Genomic DNA, 15,452 nt, shown 5'->3' on the forward strand with positions numbered 1-15,452 from the left:
CACACACACACACACACACACACATACATACATACATACTAGAGGCCTGGTGCACAAATTCGTGCATAGGTGGAATCCAGCTGGCCCGTCCCGATGGGGGCCCATTGGGCCAGGCCGGCATGGGGAGGGGCCACGGGCGGTTCCCAATCAGGGTGTTGGGGGCCGATTGGGGGCCAGATCAGGCTGATTGGCTGCTACAGTGTGTGTCATAGCCACCGGTCGTTCTGGTCATTCTGGTTGTTTCGCTGTTCTGGTCACTGGACTTTTATCTATATATCTATATCTATATATCTATGTCTATGTCTATGTCTATGTCTATATATCTATATCTATATCTATATCTCTCTATATATATCTATATACTAGTGTGTGTGTGTGTATGTATATATATGTGTGTATATATATATATATATATACACACACATATACATATATACATTCAAATGAGGTAAACTTAATTTCTTGGCCAAAAAAATTAGAGGACTCCTGATATATATTTAAATTTGTAATTATTTTATTTCTTTTTTATATGAAGTATATTTATTGCCTACTTGATAAACATGGTTAGGGAACTTCTTAGGTCAAACTATTAGAAGTCATTTAACTATTGGTAATAACCGTACTCTTTTACCAAACCAAAGCAGCATCATGTGCTTTTCAAATATTTAGTTTTTACTTTTTGGGTGAAAAAAATTACTTATAATAGTTATATCAAAACAAAGTTTTCTACTTAAAGACATGCTAGTTAAAAACTAAAAGACTTCATGTTTATGTTTATGATGATATTGATTCATTAGTTCAAAAAATATTTGCTTAGCTACTAAATGTTATAGACACTGAAAACAACAAAATAAAGGAACAAAAAAATTAAATGCCTCAAAGTACCATTGAGGCTGAATATTTTAGCTGAGCCTTCCATAATGTATTGAAAGGTACTGGACAGAGAACCCTTTGGGACCTAAAACTTCACTAACTATTTATGAAAATAAATAGTATTTCCCAAATTCTGGTGAAAATTCTGGTTAAAAATAACAAGTTGTTAGCCCATGTATTGTAACATGGAATCACATACTTTCTTTGATTAATCTTATAATATTTAACAAACTAATGAATACTCAAATTTTTATTATCTTAAAAATATTTTCTAACTTTAATGCTCACAATATATATCATGTATAGAATGTGTATGTTATGAACATCTGGAAGTGGGTTAACTGTCATGCGAGTTTTTACATCTGCTTGCTTTGTAACTTTGCCATAGCTACCTGCGTTGCCCTGTAGGTATAAATGATTAGCCAATGGGAAGCATAGCGGAGGTACAGTTAATTACCCTTTTTGTCTTTTATTAGATAGGAGATATATATATATATATATATTCTTTTTTTTTTACTCCTGAAAAACACTTTTTATGTTAGTTCATTTTGAAGAACTTGACCAACTCAACACTGATCAGTTTTGAAGAGGAGCTTCAGCATGTTTTAACTTTGTTTTTTCTTTCCTTTAGCCTGAACACACCACCTGGAACTAAAGTTAAGCTCTCAGGCATTGTGGATGTAAAAAATGGATTTCTACTCCTGAATGACTCCAACACCACAATCCTGGGGGGAGAAGTGGAACACCTTATTGAGAAGTGGGAGCTACAGAGAGTAAGTGTAACTGAGAAGAAAGGCTTCAACTTCTGAAACACTACACTCTTCTAATTGCAGTCTGTATTTTAAGGAGACCTTCCCATAGTGAATAATGTCAGAGTTGAATAGAATGGAATACAGGAATCTTTATAAAAACTATCTACCTTTGTTTAAGCACATTGTTCCTCTACGGCAAATGTCATTTTTTAATATTTGAGTTTTTTTTGCATAATTTGAAAAGTTACGTTTTACTGTTAAGTTTTCAAAACTCTTAAAATACCAGTTATAACTCGTGTATAATGTATATCATTGTTTCTGCAAAGCAAGTGTTTGCATATATACAAATATATATATATGAAAGCATAATGCATATTTGTTTCATCTACATACACACATACAAACTAGTGAATGCAAATTAGAATTTCACTATAATAAAGGGGTTCTTGTGACTAGGTTCTTTCTAGTAGCTTTAGTTGATGTTTCCCCAATTTGTGTTAACAATAGCTTCATCCTCGTGGTCATCTAGGTTATCTAGTATTGTTCCTCTACTTTCCAATTCTGTTGATTCACAGCAGTCAGATCTTATATCAGTCTCTTGCTCCCCAGTTGCATTGCTGTTACTCTAGTTTAAGTCTTTAGTATCTCTTGTGTGGACTGTTGCAGTAGCCTTTTAACTGGTCTATACACATATTCTTTCTCCATCTTTAATCTATTTTATGCACTTCTGCCAGATTATCTTCCTTCAGCATAACTCAGAACATATCACACCCTACTTTTATTTCAGATGCCTTAGTTTGGGATTCAGTGCCATTAATAATCCAGCCCTAGTTCAAGTTTATCTTTTCAACTCTAAATTATTTCACATAGATTTTGATCTAACCAAATGGAACTGCTTACTCTTTTTTTTTTTAACTCATACCACTTTTGCTTTATTGCTAAGCACTTCGGGTAGATATGGACTACTTCAGCCTTACTTACCACCATGTTCCTGGACTGATTGATGTTGACTTACATTCAAGGTCTCCAACCAGGTCACCAATGGCACTGTAGGGAGCTGTGGGTCTGGAGGTTCAGACCAAATTGGGGAAGGGAGCGAGAAAGGATCATGTTACAATGCTGAGGACAATGGTAGAGCTCAGGCTGAGGCTGGACCCTGGGCTACGCTGGCCTACAGGTTTGGCAACCCCTTCAGCTTCACTCGGTGCCTAGTTCCTCTCCAAGCGAGGCACATGGAGTACAAAAAATAGTTTCTCTCCAGCCTTGAACTTGATCCCAAAAGAGTGAAACTACTTACTCTTTCATTGAGTCTCTATGCTTTTCTCAATTATACTTTGGGGTGGGGGGAGATTTCCCTATTTTTACACCACTCATCTTGTGTTCTCTCTCATAATGCCTGCATGGCCAAATTGTCCTCATGCTTTTAGACTCAGATCAAATGCTTATTTCTTCACAAAGTGAAGTAGTTGCTCTTTTATTGAATTCTTGGGACACTTTATCCATTTTAAGAAGTGTATCACTTTTTAGCACTAAAATTATATTTATTTCTTATCTCCATTAGGCCTCTTAAGGTCAGAATTCTTTGTGTCCTCTGTGTTCAGTTCTATAAATATTTGTTGAACAGTGTGTAGATATTGTGCTGAGCTCTTGCATCCTCCTAACAGTCTTATGGGGAGTTTTATATAGATCAGAAAATGGACTCTAAGAACTGTTAACTAGCTTATTTTATAATTAGACAACTGATAGGTGATGGGTCTGAGCTTTCCAATATCTGCAAAGTGGTTGCTCTGAGTCTTACGTGTAATTGTGAAATGAATGAATTACAAAGCACAAAAGCTAATTACTCTTTGAGCTAAAATTAATGTTCTTGTGTTACTCTCAGTTCTTGCCTAAAGTGGACCAAGGGCCCTAACAGTATTTCAAGCTCCTGGTATTTTAAGATATATCACTTTTTTCTACTTTCTTTCTTTTTTTTTTTTAATATATTTTATTGATTGGAGCTAAAATTAATGTTCTTGTGTTACTCTCAATTCTTGCCTAAAGTGGACCAAGGGCCCTAACAGTATTCCAAGCTCCTGGTATTTTATGATATATCACTTTTTTCTACTTTCTTTCTTTCTTTTTTTTTAATATATTTTATTGATTTTTCACAGAGAGGAAGGGAGAGGGACAGAGTTAGAAACATCGATGAGAGAGAAACATCCATCAGCTGCCTCCTGCATACCCCCCACTGGGGATGTGCCCGCAACCAAGGCACATGCCCTTGACTGGAATCGAACCTTGGACCCTTGAGTCCGCAGGCCGACGCTCTATCCGCTGAGCCAAACCGGTTAGGGCTCTACTTTCTTAGTTTGAAAGTGCCTCTGTTGGGAGGTAAGTAGATAAGGAGAATTAAGCACATATTTTATTTCTTAGTACTCATTCCTTATGATAATACTGTGCTACATTTGGGGCTGCTGTGCTGATTCCTTATAATAATGATGTGCTACATTTGGGGCTGCTGTGCTGTGCAGTATAAGATAATGTTTCATAACTTCATTGTTTAGTTGAAAATGTTGCCAAAGCAAGTATGTGGAGGTTTGATAGTTTTAATAAAGAGCCAAGTTTATGGACTTTGAATTTCCCAGCAAAATCCCACTCATTTTATGTGATACTTTCCTTTCACAAGTTGATATATTTTTATTATAATTAAAAATTTTTTTAAATGTGGTAAGATGTTCTTAAGTCAGACCAACATCTTACATAATTTTCCCAACCCAACCAAAATTACTTCACTGACTGAAAAGTCAGTTAAACATTCTAGGAACTTCCTCATACCAAACACACACACACACACACAGAGATTAGTAGTAGTTTCATAGTTGTCCTTGTAATGTTTTATTATGTATCTTTGCACTTTGTTTCCTGAAAGCCTGTTAGTATTTCTTGTTAGGAAGCAATAAAAGTTTACATTAAAAAGTTTAAAAACATCTTACTGTAATTATAATTCTCTATCATTTTATAGTTTTTTGATTTGGTAACCATAGCAATGTAGAAACCATGGAGAGTTCAATTACTTGAACATCTGGCAGGTAGTACATACAGAAACCAAATGCACACATAGAAATCATAATCCATAGAGAGAATTTTGGAATTAAAAAACCCCTAAATATCTTGTAAAATAAATAGGGGAAGAGAACATTGAACAATATTTAAATCATATGCAGGTGGTGTAGTTGTAGCAAGTTGAGTACATACAGGTGAAGAAAAGAAGGAAAGTGGTTTGTATCTTCCCAAGCTGAAATTCTGTACCCATTAAACATTAACTTCTCATTCCCCACCTACTCCCAATCTCTGGCAACCATGATTCTTCTTTTTCTCTCTATGAATTTGACTACTTTAGGTACTTTATGTAAGTGGAATCATACAATATTTATCCTTTTTTGTCTGGCTTATTTCACTTAGCATAATGTCTTTTAGGTTTTATTTATATTGTAGCATGTCAGAATTTCCTAACTTTAAGGCCAAATAATATTCGCCCGCGCGCGTGCACGTGTGTTTGTGTGTGTGTGTGTGTGTGTGTGTGTGTGTGTGTGTGACTTTGTGTTCATTTATCCACTGATGACATTAGGGTTATTTTCACCTTTTGGCTATTGTGAATAATGCAATTATTATGAAGATGGGCGTATAAATATCTATTCAAGTTTCCGCTTTCATTTCTTTTGGGCATTTACCCAGAAGTAGAGTTGAGGAATCATAAGTTATAGTATAGTTTTGTTTTTAGTAACTACCATATTGTTTTCCACAGTGACATCACCATTTTACATCCTCATCAGTAACATACAAGGGATCCAATTTTTCCACATCCTTGCCAACTCTTGTTATTTTTTTCGTATGCTTATTGTCTATTTGTGTATCTTCTTTGGAGAAGTATCTATTTAAGTCCTTTGCTAATTTTTAAATCAGTTTTCTTTTCTGTTGTGTGACTTCTCAGTATATTCTAGATATCAATTCCTTCTCAAATATGTAATTTGCAATTATTTTTTTCACATTTCAGGGATTGACTTTTTACTCTGTTGATAGTGTCCTTTGATGCACAAAAGTTATTAATTTTGATGAAGTTCAATTTTATGTTTTTCTTTTCTTTTGTTACTTGTGCATTTGGTGTCATATCCAAGAAATTACTACCAAATCTAAATCCAAAGTCATAAAGCTTTCTCCCCCTGTTTTCTTCTAGAAGTTTTTATGAGTTTAGTTCTTAATTTACGTCTTTGATCCATTTTGAGTTAATTTTTGTATAATGGTGTAAAAACACAGTTGACATTTTCCATAATGATAATTACTAAAAATGTACGGAAAAGCTTACAGTTAAGAAGCTGTATTAAATGACAGCTGGTGCTTAACAGATATATGTTAACATCTCAAAATGAAACAAGAGGAATAGATGGCTGCAAGGAGTCCATCCTTCTGAAAATTCCTCATGACATTCAAAGGAATTTATAATGTGAGGAATTGCCTCTGCAAGGAAAATATTTTTTCCCATTTGCTTAATACATTGTTAATTTTAAATATGAGCGCTAGGGAAAAAAGAAAGCAAAATTATTAGAGTTTGGAAGCTTATTTTTATTAAATAACATTCAGTTATTTAAAATATTCGTCAAAATATAAATTGATTTTTTAAACAAGTCTTTTTTGTTTGTCTTTTTTTTTTTGTCTTCTGTTTTTTGAATCATCAAATCTTCAACTTGTTCCATATATCTGGCACAAGAAGGTATTCCAGTTAAACCAAGTCTTTATTAAGGATGTTTTTTGTAATTGAAAGTAATTAGCATATTATGAAATGTAACAATTTGATCTCTTTAAATAATTGGAAATCACCGTTATCAGTATTCCCATAAACTCTTTCTAGTTACACTTCTGAACTCTGTTACAAGAATTGGGGACAAAGACCAAATAAATATTTCTTATTATATTGCAATATAACAAGTATGTTGTTTGCTAATAGATTTTATGTCTAAAATTAGTTTTAATATGCTTTAAAGTAAAATTTTTACCAAAGTCTGTTATCTTTGAATTTGCTACTTGTTGAGGAGGGCTTTTTACTGTGTTTTGTTCTTGTAGGAGTAGCTTGGTAAATACTAAAAACTGTCGTGAATATGTGTTTGTTTGTTTATAGAAGTATTTTTTTAATTTAATATATATTTTTTATTGATTTCAGAGAGGAAGGGAGAGGGAGAGAGAGAGATAGAAACATCAATGATGAGAGAGAATCATTGATCGGCTGCCTCCTGCATGCCCCCCCACTGGGGATCGAGCCTGCAACTGGACATGTGCACTTGACCTGAATCGAACCCAGGACCCTTCAGTGGATTCTCTATCCACTGAGCCAAACCAGCTAGGGCGTAAATGTGTGTCTGGTATGGGGAGATTTTTGTGTGTTTTTTTTATAAGAACGTATTAAAATAAGTAGAGTCCTGGTGTACTGTAAATGTTGGAAATATATTTTTTATGTATAATTTCTATTTTGTGACTCACTTTTCTCACAGAGCTTGTCAAAACACAATAGAAGCAATATTGGAACTGAAGGTGGACCACCTCCTTTTGTGCCTTTTGGACAGGTAATGACTTTTATGTTGGCAGATGAATTTTAATCAGCAAAAAGTGTTTTTCATCTGTATTCAAGCTGTGTTTAGCTTTGTGCTGAACTATTCATTCAGAAGTCGTGTTATATGGAAATATATTCAGTAAAGGAATTTAATAATTGTGTTTTTTTTATTCACTGTAATTAAATTGATTTTATCAAGAACTGTTAACCCAAAGATTGAAAAAATTAAGAAGCACACCTGAAGAGCAACTAATAACTAATTAAGATAAGATGGTGGTGGGGCATTTTTTTTGAGAGAGAGAAATGCAAAAGAAGAAAAATATGCTAAAATTTCTCATTTTTTAAATTAAAAACAAAAGAGGGAGAGAGAAAATAAAAGTGTCAACAGAAGGATGAGACAAAGAAGTGAGGACCCAAGAGGCAGGAAGGGGCATCACTGCACTGTAGCAGAGCCTGCTGTCCCAGGCCTCCCTTTTAAAAATTCTATTCGTCTGCTTTGATTCAAATACCTTTCTTAGTCAGGAATTTAATTTTATTTTCAGTTGGTATTTTCCTTTCAACCACAGCATTCCTGATCCTTCTCTGACATAAGCTAAAGGTTTTCTGTCTACTTCCTATTTTTCACCCCCCTTGCTGCTATGTTACCCTGAGGTAGAGCTCCTTAGCTGGTATCTTATGTCTTCATGGTTGTGCTCAGCATCAAACTGCATTCAGAACAGTCTCCTCTAGCCTATTCTTGCTTTATCCCTGAAGAGTCTGAGAAGAATCTCTGTGACAGCTTGCTTTTTGCCACATGTTGCCACCAAAATTTAGCTTTCAATATTCTACCTTGTGTTTGCTCCTTATTTTTCTTTGAGAGTACTGAAGATGAGTTAGGGACACAATAGGTAGGAAACAGAAACTTGTATCTCTCTAACAACTTTAAAAATTTTGTGTGTGTGAAAAAGATAACTAGCTGATCAGAAGATAAATGGGTAGGATCAGATGCACACCTCTTCAAAAACCTTTATGTGGAGTCTACTCAAAATTAAATGGAATCATTCTTACATCATGTCTATTTTGAAAGTATTTTTAAAAATATGTTAATTTTTATTGTGCTTTGCAACAAGGCACAGTCAAGATAAAAAGAGGCATGATGCCCTTTGGTGTGATCTATGTTGATGATATTCTCACTTCTACCAGTGTAATAAAAAAACCACCAGAATCAAAATGGTATAAATATTCTAATAATTTGTATTTGAAAATGATAAATGATGTTTGTAAGAATTTGATTTTCTCTTAAATATTTTGGTGATAATATTTCTTTCAGAAATTGCTCAGAGACTTGTAATTTAATTATTTTCAAGATCTTAAAGAATGTTTAATGATTTTTTTGTCTTAGGAAGTATAATAAAAGTTATAGTTTTAATAATACTTGTTTCTATAGTCCATTATGAAAAATTCTTTTCAGCATATCTTACTTACACTTATATATGGGTTAAAGGTAGATAATGCTAGCTGTGTACTGGTATCAACGGGACATATTTATATTGCTAAAAATCTGTAATTGTGTAACATTTGTTTGAAAGCATGTTTTCTTACTGTTTTTAATGAGTTGAGAAAAGGTTTATTTTATAGGATTTTTACTGCTATGATTGGACTTATTTTTAGGCAGTGATGACTTTCTCAATTTATGAGACTAAAAATAAATTTTGCAGCTTGATTGAGGGAGAGGATATGCTTTTAGCTTTTGGTTTATAAGTTCAGAGACATCTTTTTATATGTTAAAATAACTATACTACTTAATCCTCATAAGGATATTGTGGCATAATGTGTAAATCAAGCTCTAAATAAAAATCTGAATTTTACCTTTTGTTGTGCAGTGGTCTAGACTGTTTGAAATTTAAATTATTTTAAGTCATTATCCTAAAATGAAACTTAGGTCTCCTAGTTCGATGTATGTTTTAAACATGGGCCCTATTTTTTTTTTAGTGGGGATGGGGGGCTTTTGTGAAGCTTTTCATTTTATTTACCAGTTACACTTATTTAAAAGTTACTTTAATCAGTTTTCTACCTTTATTTTTAAATAGAAAATTTTATTTTTATGGGTTCTCAGTTATTAAGATACAAACTTTTTTTGAAGAAGTAATACTTTGTTATGTAAACCTTGAATCTGGGAACTACTGACGTGATTAATTTTTATTTATTATTATCAGAAGTGTGTGTCTAATGTCCAAATGGATAGCAGAGAACTTGATCGAAGGAAGACCCTGCAAGTTACAATGCCTGTCAAACCCCCAAGTGATAATGATGAATTTGAAAAGCAAAGGACAGCTGCTATTGCAGAAGTTGCAAAGAGCAAAGAAGTAAGAAAACTAAATTATAATAAAATTTTCTTAATTCTTGTCATTCTATTTAAAAAGCAGTTAGCTAAGACTCATTACTGGTTTGAATAAAGAAAACTATTTCAATCTCACTGGTTTAAAAAAGCCTATCTAAGCAACTAGTTCATGAATTAAAATTTCTTATAGAAATCTAAAAATCAATAAATAACTAGAGAAAACACCTATTTCAAATAAGCAAGAAATTAAAAATAATTTTTAAAAAACATTTGAAAAAGATGGGGTCAGGGGTACGCACATGTATAAATACACATATTATCCAAAGGAAAAAAACAGTTTTGACTATATATTAAATAGATTTAAGGATGAAAACTGACAAAATTGTTAATCCTGAGCCTCTGATTTTTACCTACATTCTCAGTTGCTGAGGGGAAAATTATCCTCAAGAAGTGTCATCAAGTCCAACTAATAATAGGAAACCCTCTGCAGAAATATAAAGCATTGGGTTTAGCTGTTACACTGTTAAAAAGGAAGAAAAGGAAGAGGGAGAAAAGAAGGGTGGTTTGCTAGCAAGAGTAACTTAATGGACTTATCAAGAGGATTTAGAAAAAGAACATATGAGCAAAATGTGTAAGCTTAAGACTCCATAAGGTGCCAGGGCATTTTTCACTGATACATGGAGAAGGTCAGAAGTTCGTTGGATTTGTTACCGTATGTGAAAAGACAATAACAATATAAGTAATCTATTGAAATTCAAAGTTAAGGAGGAGACTCCTTGCATTTTGGTTCTTCCTGCAGCATGTCTTTCTATCATCAGTCTAATGTAGACACCAAAAGCAAAACCTTAAAGCATATCTGCTGACAACCTTGGATAGCTTACTTAAATTTTGTAACCTATTTTTGTTTGTCTATGAAAAGAAGGTAATAATGGTACCCAGTTTATGTGGTTATGGTGAGAATTAAAATTAATAATCTCTAAAACATTTTGAATACTACATGGCACAGATCACAATATTCCTTTGCTAAAAAGCTCTTAATAATCATGACTATTGCTATTCTTTAGTGTTTCCTCCATTCTAAAGCACATTTAAAAAAATAGTTTTTAATATTTCTGAAATTAATACATCTTACACAGTTTACATGAAATATATTTCTTTTTCAAAAAAAGCTATTAAAATTATGGAGTTACAGAAGAGGATATGGGTGTATATCAATTTCTTAATATCTATAGGAAAATTGTTCTTTTGATTTACATTTTTTTCAAACAAACTTTTCTCCCAAAATTTTGGTTGATGTGTTTACTGCTTTCTATTTGCTAGAATATACTTAATACACCGTAATATATTTCATTTTTTAAAGTCATAATTGATCATGTTATATTTTCCCATAAGTATTTGATAAGTAAAAAGCCATAGTTTTCTGAAGCAAACTTAAAACTTCTCAATTTATATATGAAAGAGTTGATGGAGGCTTAAAACTTGCCCAAGGTTACCCTATTACAATTCTAGGACTAAACCTATGTACATTACAGTAGAAGATTATATCTACATCTATATATCGATGTATCTTTAACTATACACACATATTTATATTTAATCTGTCTGAACATAAAAATAACATAATATTGTAATTGTTCTGAAAATATGTTTCATGATCTTTTATTAAAACAGTGGATTTGGTGGAATCTACTGCAAATGATGAAATAATGATTTTCATTCTTTTTTTCCTTCATTCAGCAAGTATATTTCAAGAACTTACTATATGCCAGGAAGTTAGTTTGTTTGTTTGTTTGTTTGTTTATTTATTTATGTCCTAGCCGGTTTGCTCATGCCAAGGACATGCCCAGAGAGAGTGAGAGGGAAAGAGAGAGGGAGAGGGAGGGGGAGGGAGAGAGACAGGGAGAAAGGGAGAAGAGAGAAACATTGATCCGTTGCCTGCCATGCAACCTTTCAGTGCATGGGGCGATGCTCCAACCAACTGAGCCACTGTGGATGAACACCAGGAAGTAATTTAAATGCTTAGGTTAAATCAATGAACAAATAGACAAAAGATCCCTGTCTTTATCAGGTTTATATAATAGGGAGGGTGACAGACTAATATATAATAAGTATATAAATTATATGGTAGGTTAGAAGTTGGTAAGTGCTATGGGAAAAAAAAGGAAAAGTAGAGTAGGATGGAAAGTTTTTGGAGTGCCATTTGTAGGGGGGGAGTACGATTTAAAATAAGATGGTCAGAAACAGAATTTTTTTAAAACATTTTTATTGATTTCAGAGAGGAAGGGAGAGGGGAGAGAGAGGTAGAAACATCAATGATGAGAGGGAATCACTGATTGGCTGCCTCCTGCACTCCCCCTACTGGGGATCGAGCTGGCAACCTGAGCATGTGCCCTTGACCAGAATCGAACCGAACCCGGGACCCTTCAGTTCACAGGCCAATGCTCTATCCACTGAGCCAAACCAGCTAGGGTGAGAATTTTTGAAATTCTTGTGTCGTTTATGTACTAGTAAGTCAGTAAATAATGTAAACATACTAAATAATCATATTGTAGATTTCCGTTTTAAATATAGTAGTTTGATTGGACCTCACTTTGGTGAGATTTGAGCCAAGACTTGAAAGAGAGAAAAAGAATTAGCTGTGTGGTTATATGAGAAACTTATTCTAGAGAGAAGGAAAAGCTTTTGCAAAGGATCAAAAGCAGGAATATGTGTTCAACCAGTGGAAGCAGAAAGAGCAAAGGGACATGTAGTAGAATATAAAGTTGAGTGGTAATGGGGTTCTACATATGTAGAGCCCTGTAAGCCACCTTAAAGACATTAGCCTTTATTCAGAGAGAAATTAGGAGCCTCTGGAGGATTTTCAGCAATCACATCAGCTGACCTACATTTTAAAAGTCTATTTCTGGCTGCTGTGTTCAGAACAGATTGTCGATAAGGAAGATTAAAATCAGACACGTTAGGAAATGATTGAAGTAATCCAGGGGGAGAAAAATGATGGTGGTAGTTTGAATGAAGGTGGCAGCTATGTAAGTCATGCAAAGTGGTCAAGCCTGGAATTTTGACAGTAGAGTCATCAGTATTTCTGGCAGATTGCATGTGGCACATGAGAAAAGAAGCAATGTCATGAATAACTTTAAGGGTTATGCCTTGAGAAATTGGCAGAGTAGAGTTGCTTACCTTGAATTGGAGAAGACTGGGATAGAACAAGTTAGAGAGGAGAAATATCTGGTGTTTTGTTTTGAGCATATTAGTATTGAAGTATCTATCAGACATCTTCATGGTAACATTTAATAGACAGTGAGACAGAAGAGTGTAGTTTGAAATGGATGTAAGCATTCGAGAGTTATAGACATAAGGATGATATTTGAAATCATGAGGCAAACAAAATCATCAAAGGAATGAGTGCTGTTACGGAAGAGAAAAGGGTAAGGAATGAACGCTGTAGCATTTCAATCCTAGAGATTGGATGAAGAAGTTGAACCAGCCAAGGTATCACTGGTAAGATAAGATCAAAACAAGACAATGCAGAAATTGTATCATGGAGAAAGGAGTGTTGAATTTATCAAAGACTGTTGAAAAAGTCATGTAAAATGTTGCCTGCGAACTAATGTAGAATGGGGAAATCATTCATTCCCTGCACATTTTTCTTAACATTCATATAGACGGCGTAAAGATAAAGTATAAGTGTGCAGATATCAGTGTGGGTTGATATGGTGAAAATCTGTTTAAGTTCTTCAGTGATTATTTTAGTTATTTCAGTGAGGAAGTGAGCAAGGTAAACTGTGACAATGGGGGAGAAGATGTTGGAGGCTTGAGCAGTGAGGAGAACATGTAAAATAGTGGTCTAGATGATTGGGAGGGTGAATGGGCTAGGGAAATATAGTAGGATTGCTAGGCAACATTTAAGGCCTACTGAGTTTCATGATCTCACAGATGCCTGATTCACATAATATGGACAAAACGATGTGGCTAATAAAGGACATCAGTTGCCTTATGGGTAATGTTTAAGTTGTGATGTTTCTAGGTATTTACATGTTTAGTGAGTAACAACTGTGTTAAAACACTAAAAAGCAATACTGAAAATGATATTTATCCTATTCCTTCATCTATAAAATGGAAAGAAAATAGTAAGAAAATGTATCCAGAAGATGGGGCTATTTCACTGCCACCAAAAAGAAAAAATACTTTTGGAATTACAGAATTAAAATTCCAGAAATATATTTAATTTGGAACAGGTCAGGCTCCAGAGTTTTCAGGTAACCATATTTTAATAAATTAAACAAAACAGTAGTATTGCCATCTGTTATGAGTGTTTAATATGTGCCAGTTACTGAATTTATCACTCATGTCGATGATATCATTTAATCCTCAAAATGTCCCAAACAGGCAGGTTTTCTCATTCCTCTTTTAAGCATGAGAAATCTAAGGCTTATGGAAGGAGGAAATTAAATGACTTGTCTGAGAATAGGAGTTAGGAAGTGGCTGAGCCAAGATTTAGTCCCACCATTGTCTAGCCCCAAAGCGTATGTTCTTAACTATACTACAAACGTTGTCTTCCATTCTAATAAACTTTGTATCACATTAATATAAACTCATATTTTTCTTTATGGTTATATAAGTAATGACTATCAGGACATTCCAGATCTGTTTTTGTTTTTTGGGTTTTTTTGCTGGGATTGCATAAACCAAAAATTGAATGAATCCAGTAATACACCTGTGGTTTTTAAAGATGTGGTATATCAATACCTAATAGAGATATTTAACATGTTGTCCATTAATGCTTATCTAACATCATTTTTCTATTTTTCAGGTCCTATTTCTTTATATTTTTATCCGATACAAAGTAATTTTTCAATGTTATATGAATTTATATCTAGCATGTTTTATTTTCTTACTGTAGTAAGTTTAAAACACATTTTTAAAGATTGATCACTATATCTAATAAAAGTCAAGTCTTGACACCTTCCTTTGAATCTATTAGCTTATAAAGATATTATATAACTAGATGTTTAATTTGATATTATACAAGTAATAATTGTGGGATACTTTTAAATTATGAATTAGTATCTTTCCAGATCAATGTTCTTTATGTTCTAGTTTTTCAGAATAGTTTTGAAAAAACATAAGTGAAATCAAATCAAATTTTCAAATTTGATTACACATATAATTTTTTCAAATAAGCCAGTAAAATAAGAACTATGGACTTCCAAATTTTCATACATAGGTGGTAAGACACAGCATATGTAATTAATGTAAATAATAAATTAGTAATGAAAGTTTTAAACCAGTGTTAAAATTTATATTATTTGTTTACTTTCTAAGATTATAGAAATATAGTATTGGATCATAGACATAATGTAACTGATTTCTAGACAGGTTTAGTGCCTTATTGAAGACTAGTAGCCTGGTGCATGAAATTCGTACACATTAAAAGGGAATTAATTAGCGGAGATATTTTAATATTGCGATTTGCCCTTTCTCTATAATAGAAGTGTGAGAGATGAAAGGAAATTAGTAAAATGTATATGAAAATAATATATAAATTTATTAATAAATAAACAGTAACAAAAGGATGTTACAACAGAGGCATGATATAAAAATGACAAAAACATGATATGAAAACAGCAAAAACATGATATAAAAACAACAGTGATGCAAACAATGACTGATAAAGTGATTAAACTTATTCTGATATCTCCCTGTACACCACATTAAGAGTGAAAACACTTTCAGAGTGCTTGACTAATTTCCCTTGTGATGAATTACTTAGAACTTTAACTGTAATGTCATATGCTCTTCAAACTCGAGAGAAAGCAACATATAACTGACCATGTGCGAAAACGGGTTCAGGTAGGAATATGCCTACTTTGTCTAGAGTTTGTCCTTGTGATTTATTAATAGTCATCACAAATGCTGGCATCAT

General features: G+C 33.3%; 1 protein-coding gene across 3 annotated transcripts in view; it reads left to right on the forward strand.

Moving 5' to 3' along the window:
- Positions 1-15,452, forward strand: part of TDRD3 (tudor domain containing 3) — a 136,944-nt gene that overhangs the window by 48,156 nt on the left and 73,336 nt on the right. For all 3 annotated transcript variants that reach the window (XM_014544922.1, XM_014544921.1, XM_005872676.2), the window contains exons 5-7: positions 1,505-1,646; positions 7,151-7,222; positions 9,405-9,554. In XM_014544922.1, the coding sequence (XP_014400408.1) occupies positions 1,505-1,646; positions 7,151-7,222; positions 9,405-9,554 (364 nt within the window). The remainder of the gene's footprint in view (positions 1-1,504; positions 1,647-7,150; positions 7,223-9,404; positions 9,555-15,452) is intronic.

The sequence above is a fragment of the Myotis brandtii genome, unplaced genomic scaffold, assembly GCF_000412655.1.
Source record: "Myotis brandtii unplaced genomic scaffold, ASM41265v1 scaffold388, whole genome shotgun sequence".
Classification (NCBI taxonomy): domain Eukaryota; kingdom Metazoa; phylum Chordata; class Mammalia; order Chiroptera; family Vespertilionidae; genus Myotis; species Myotis brandtii.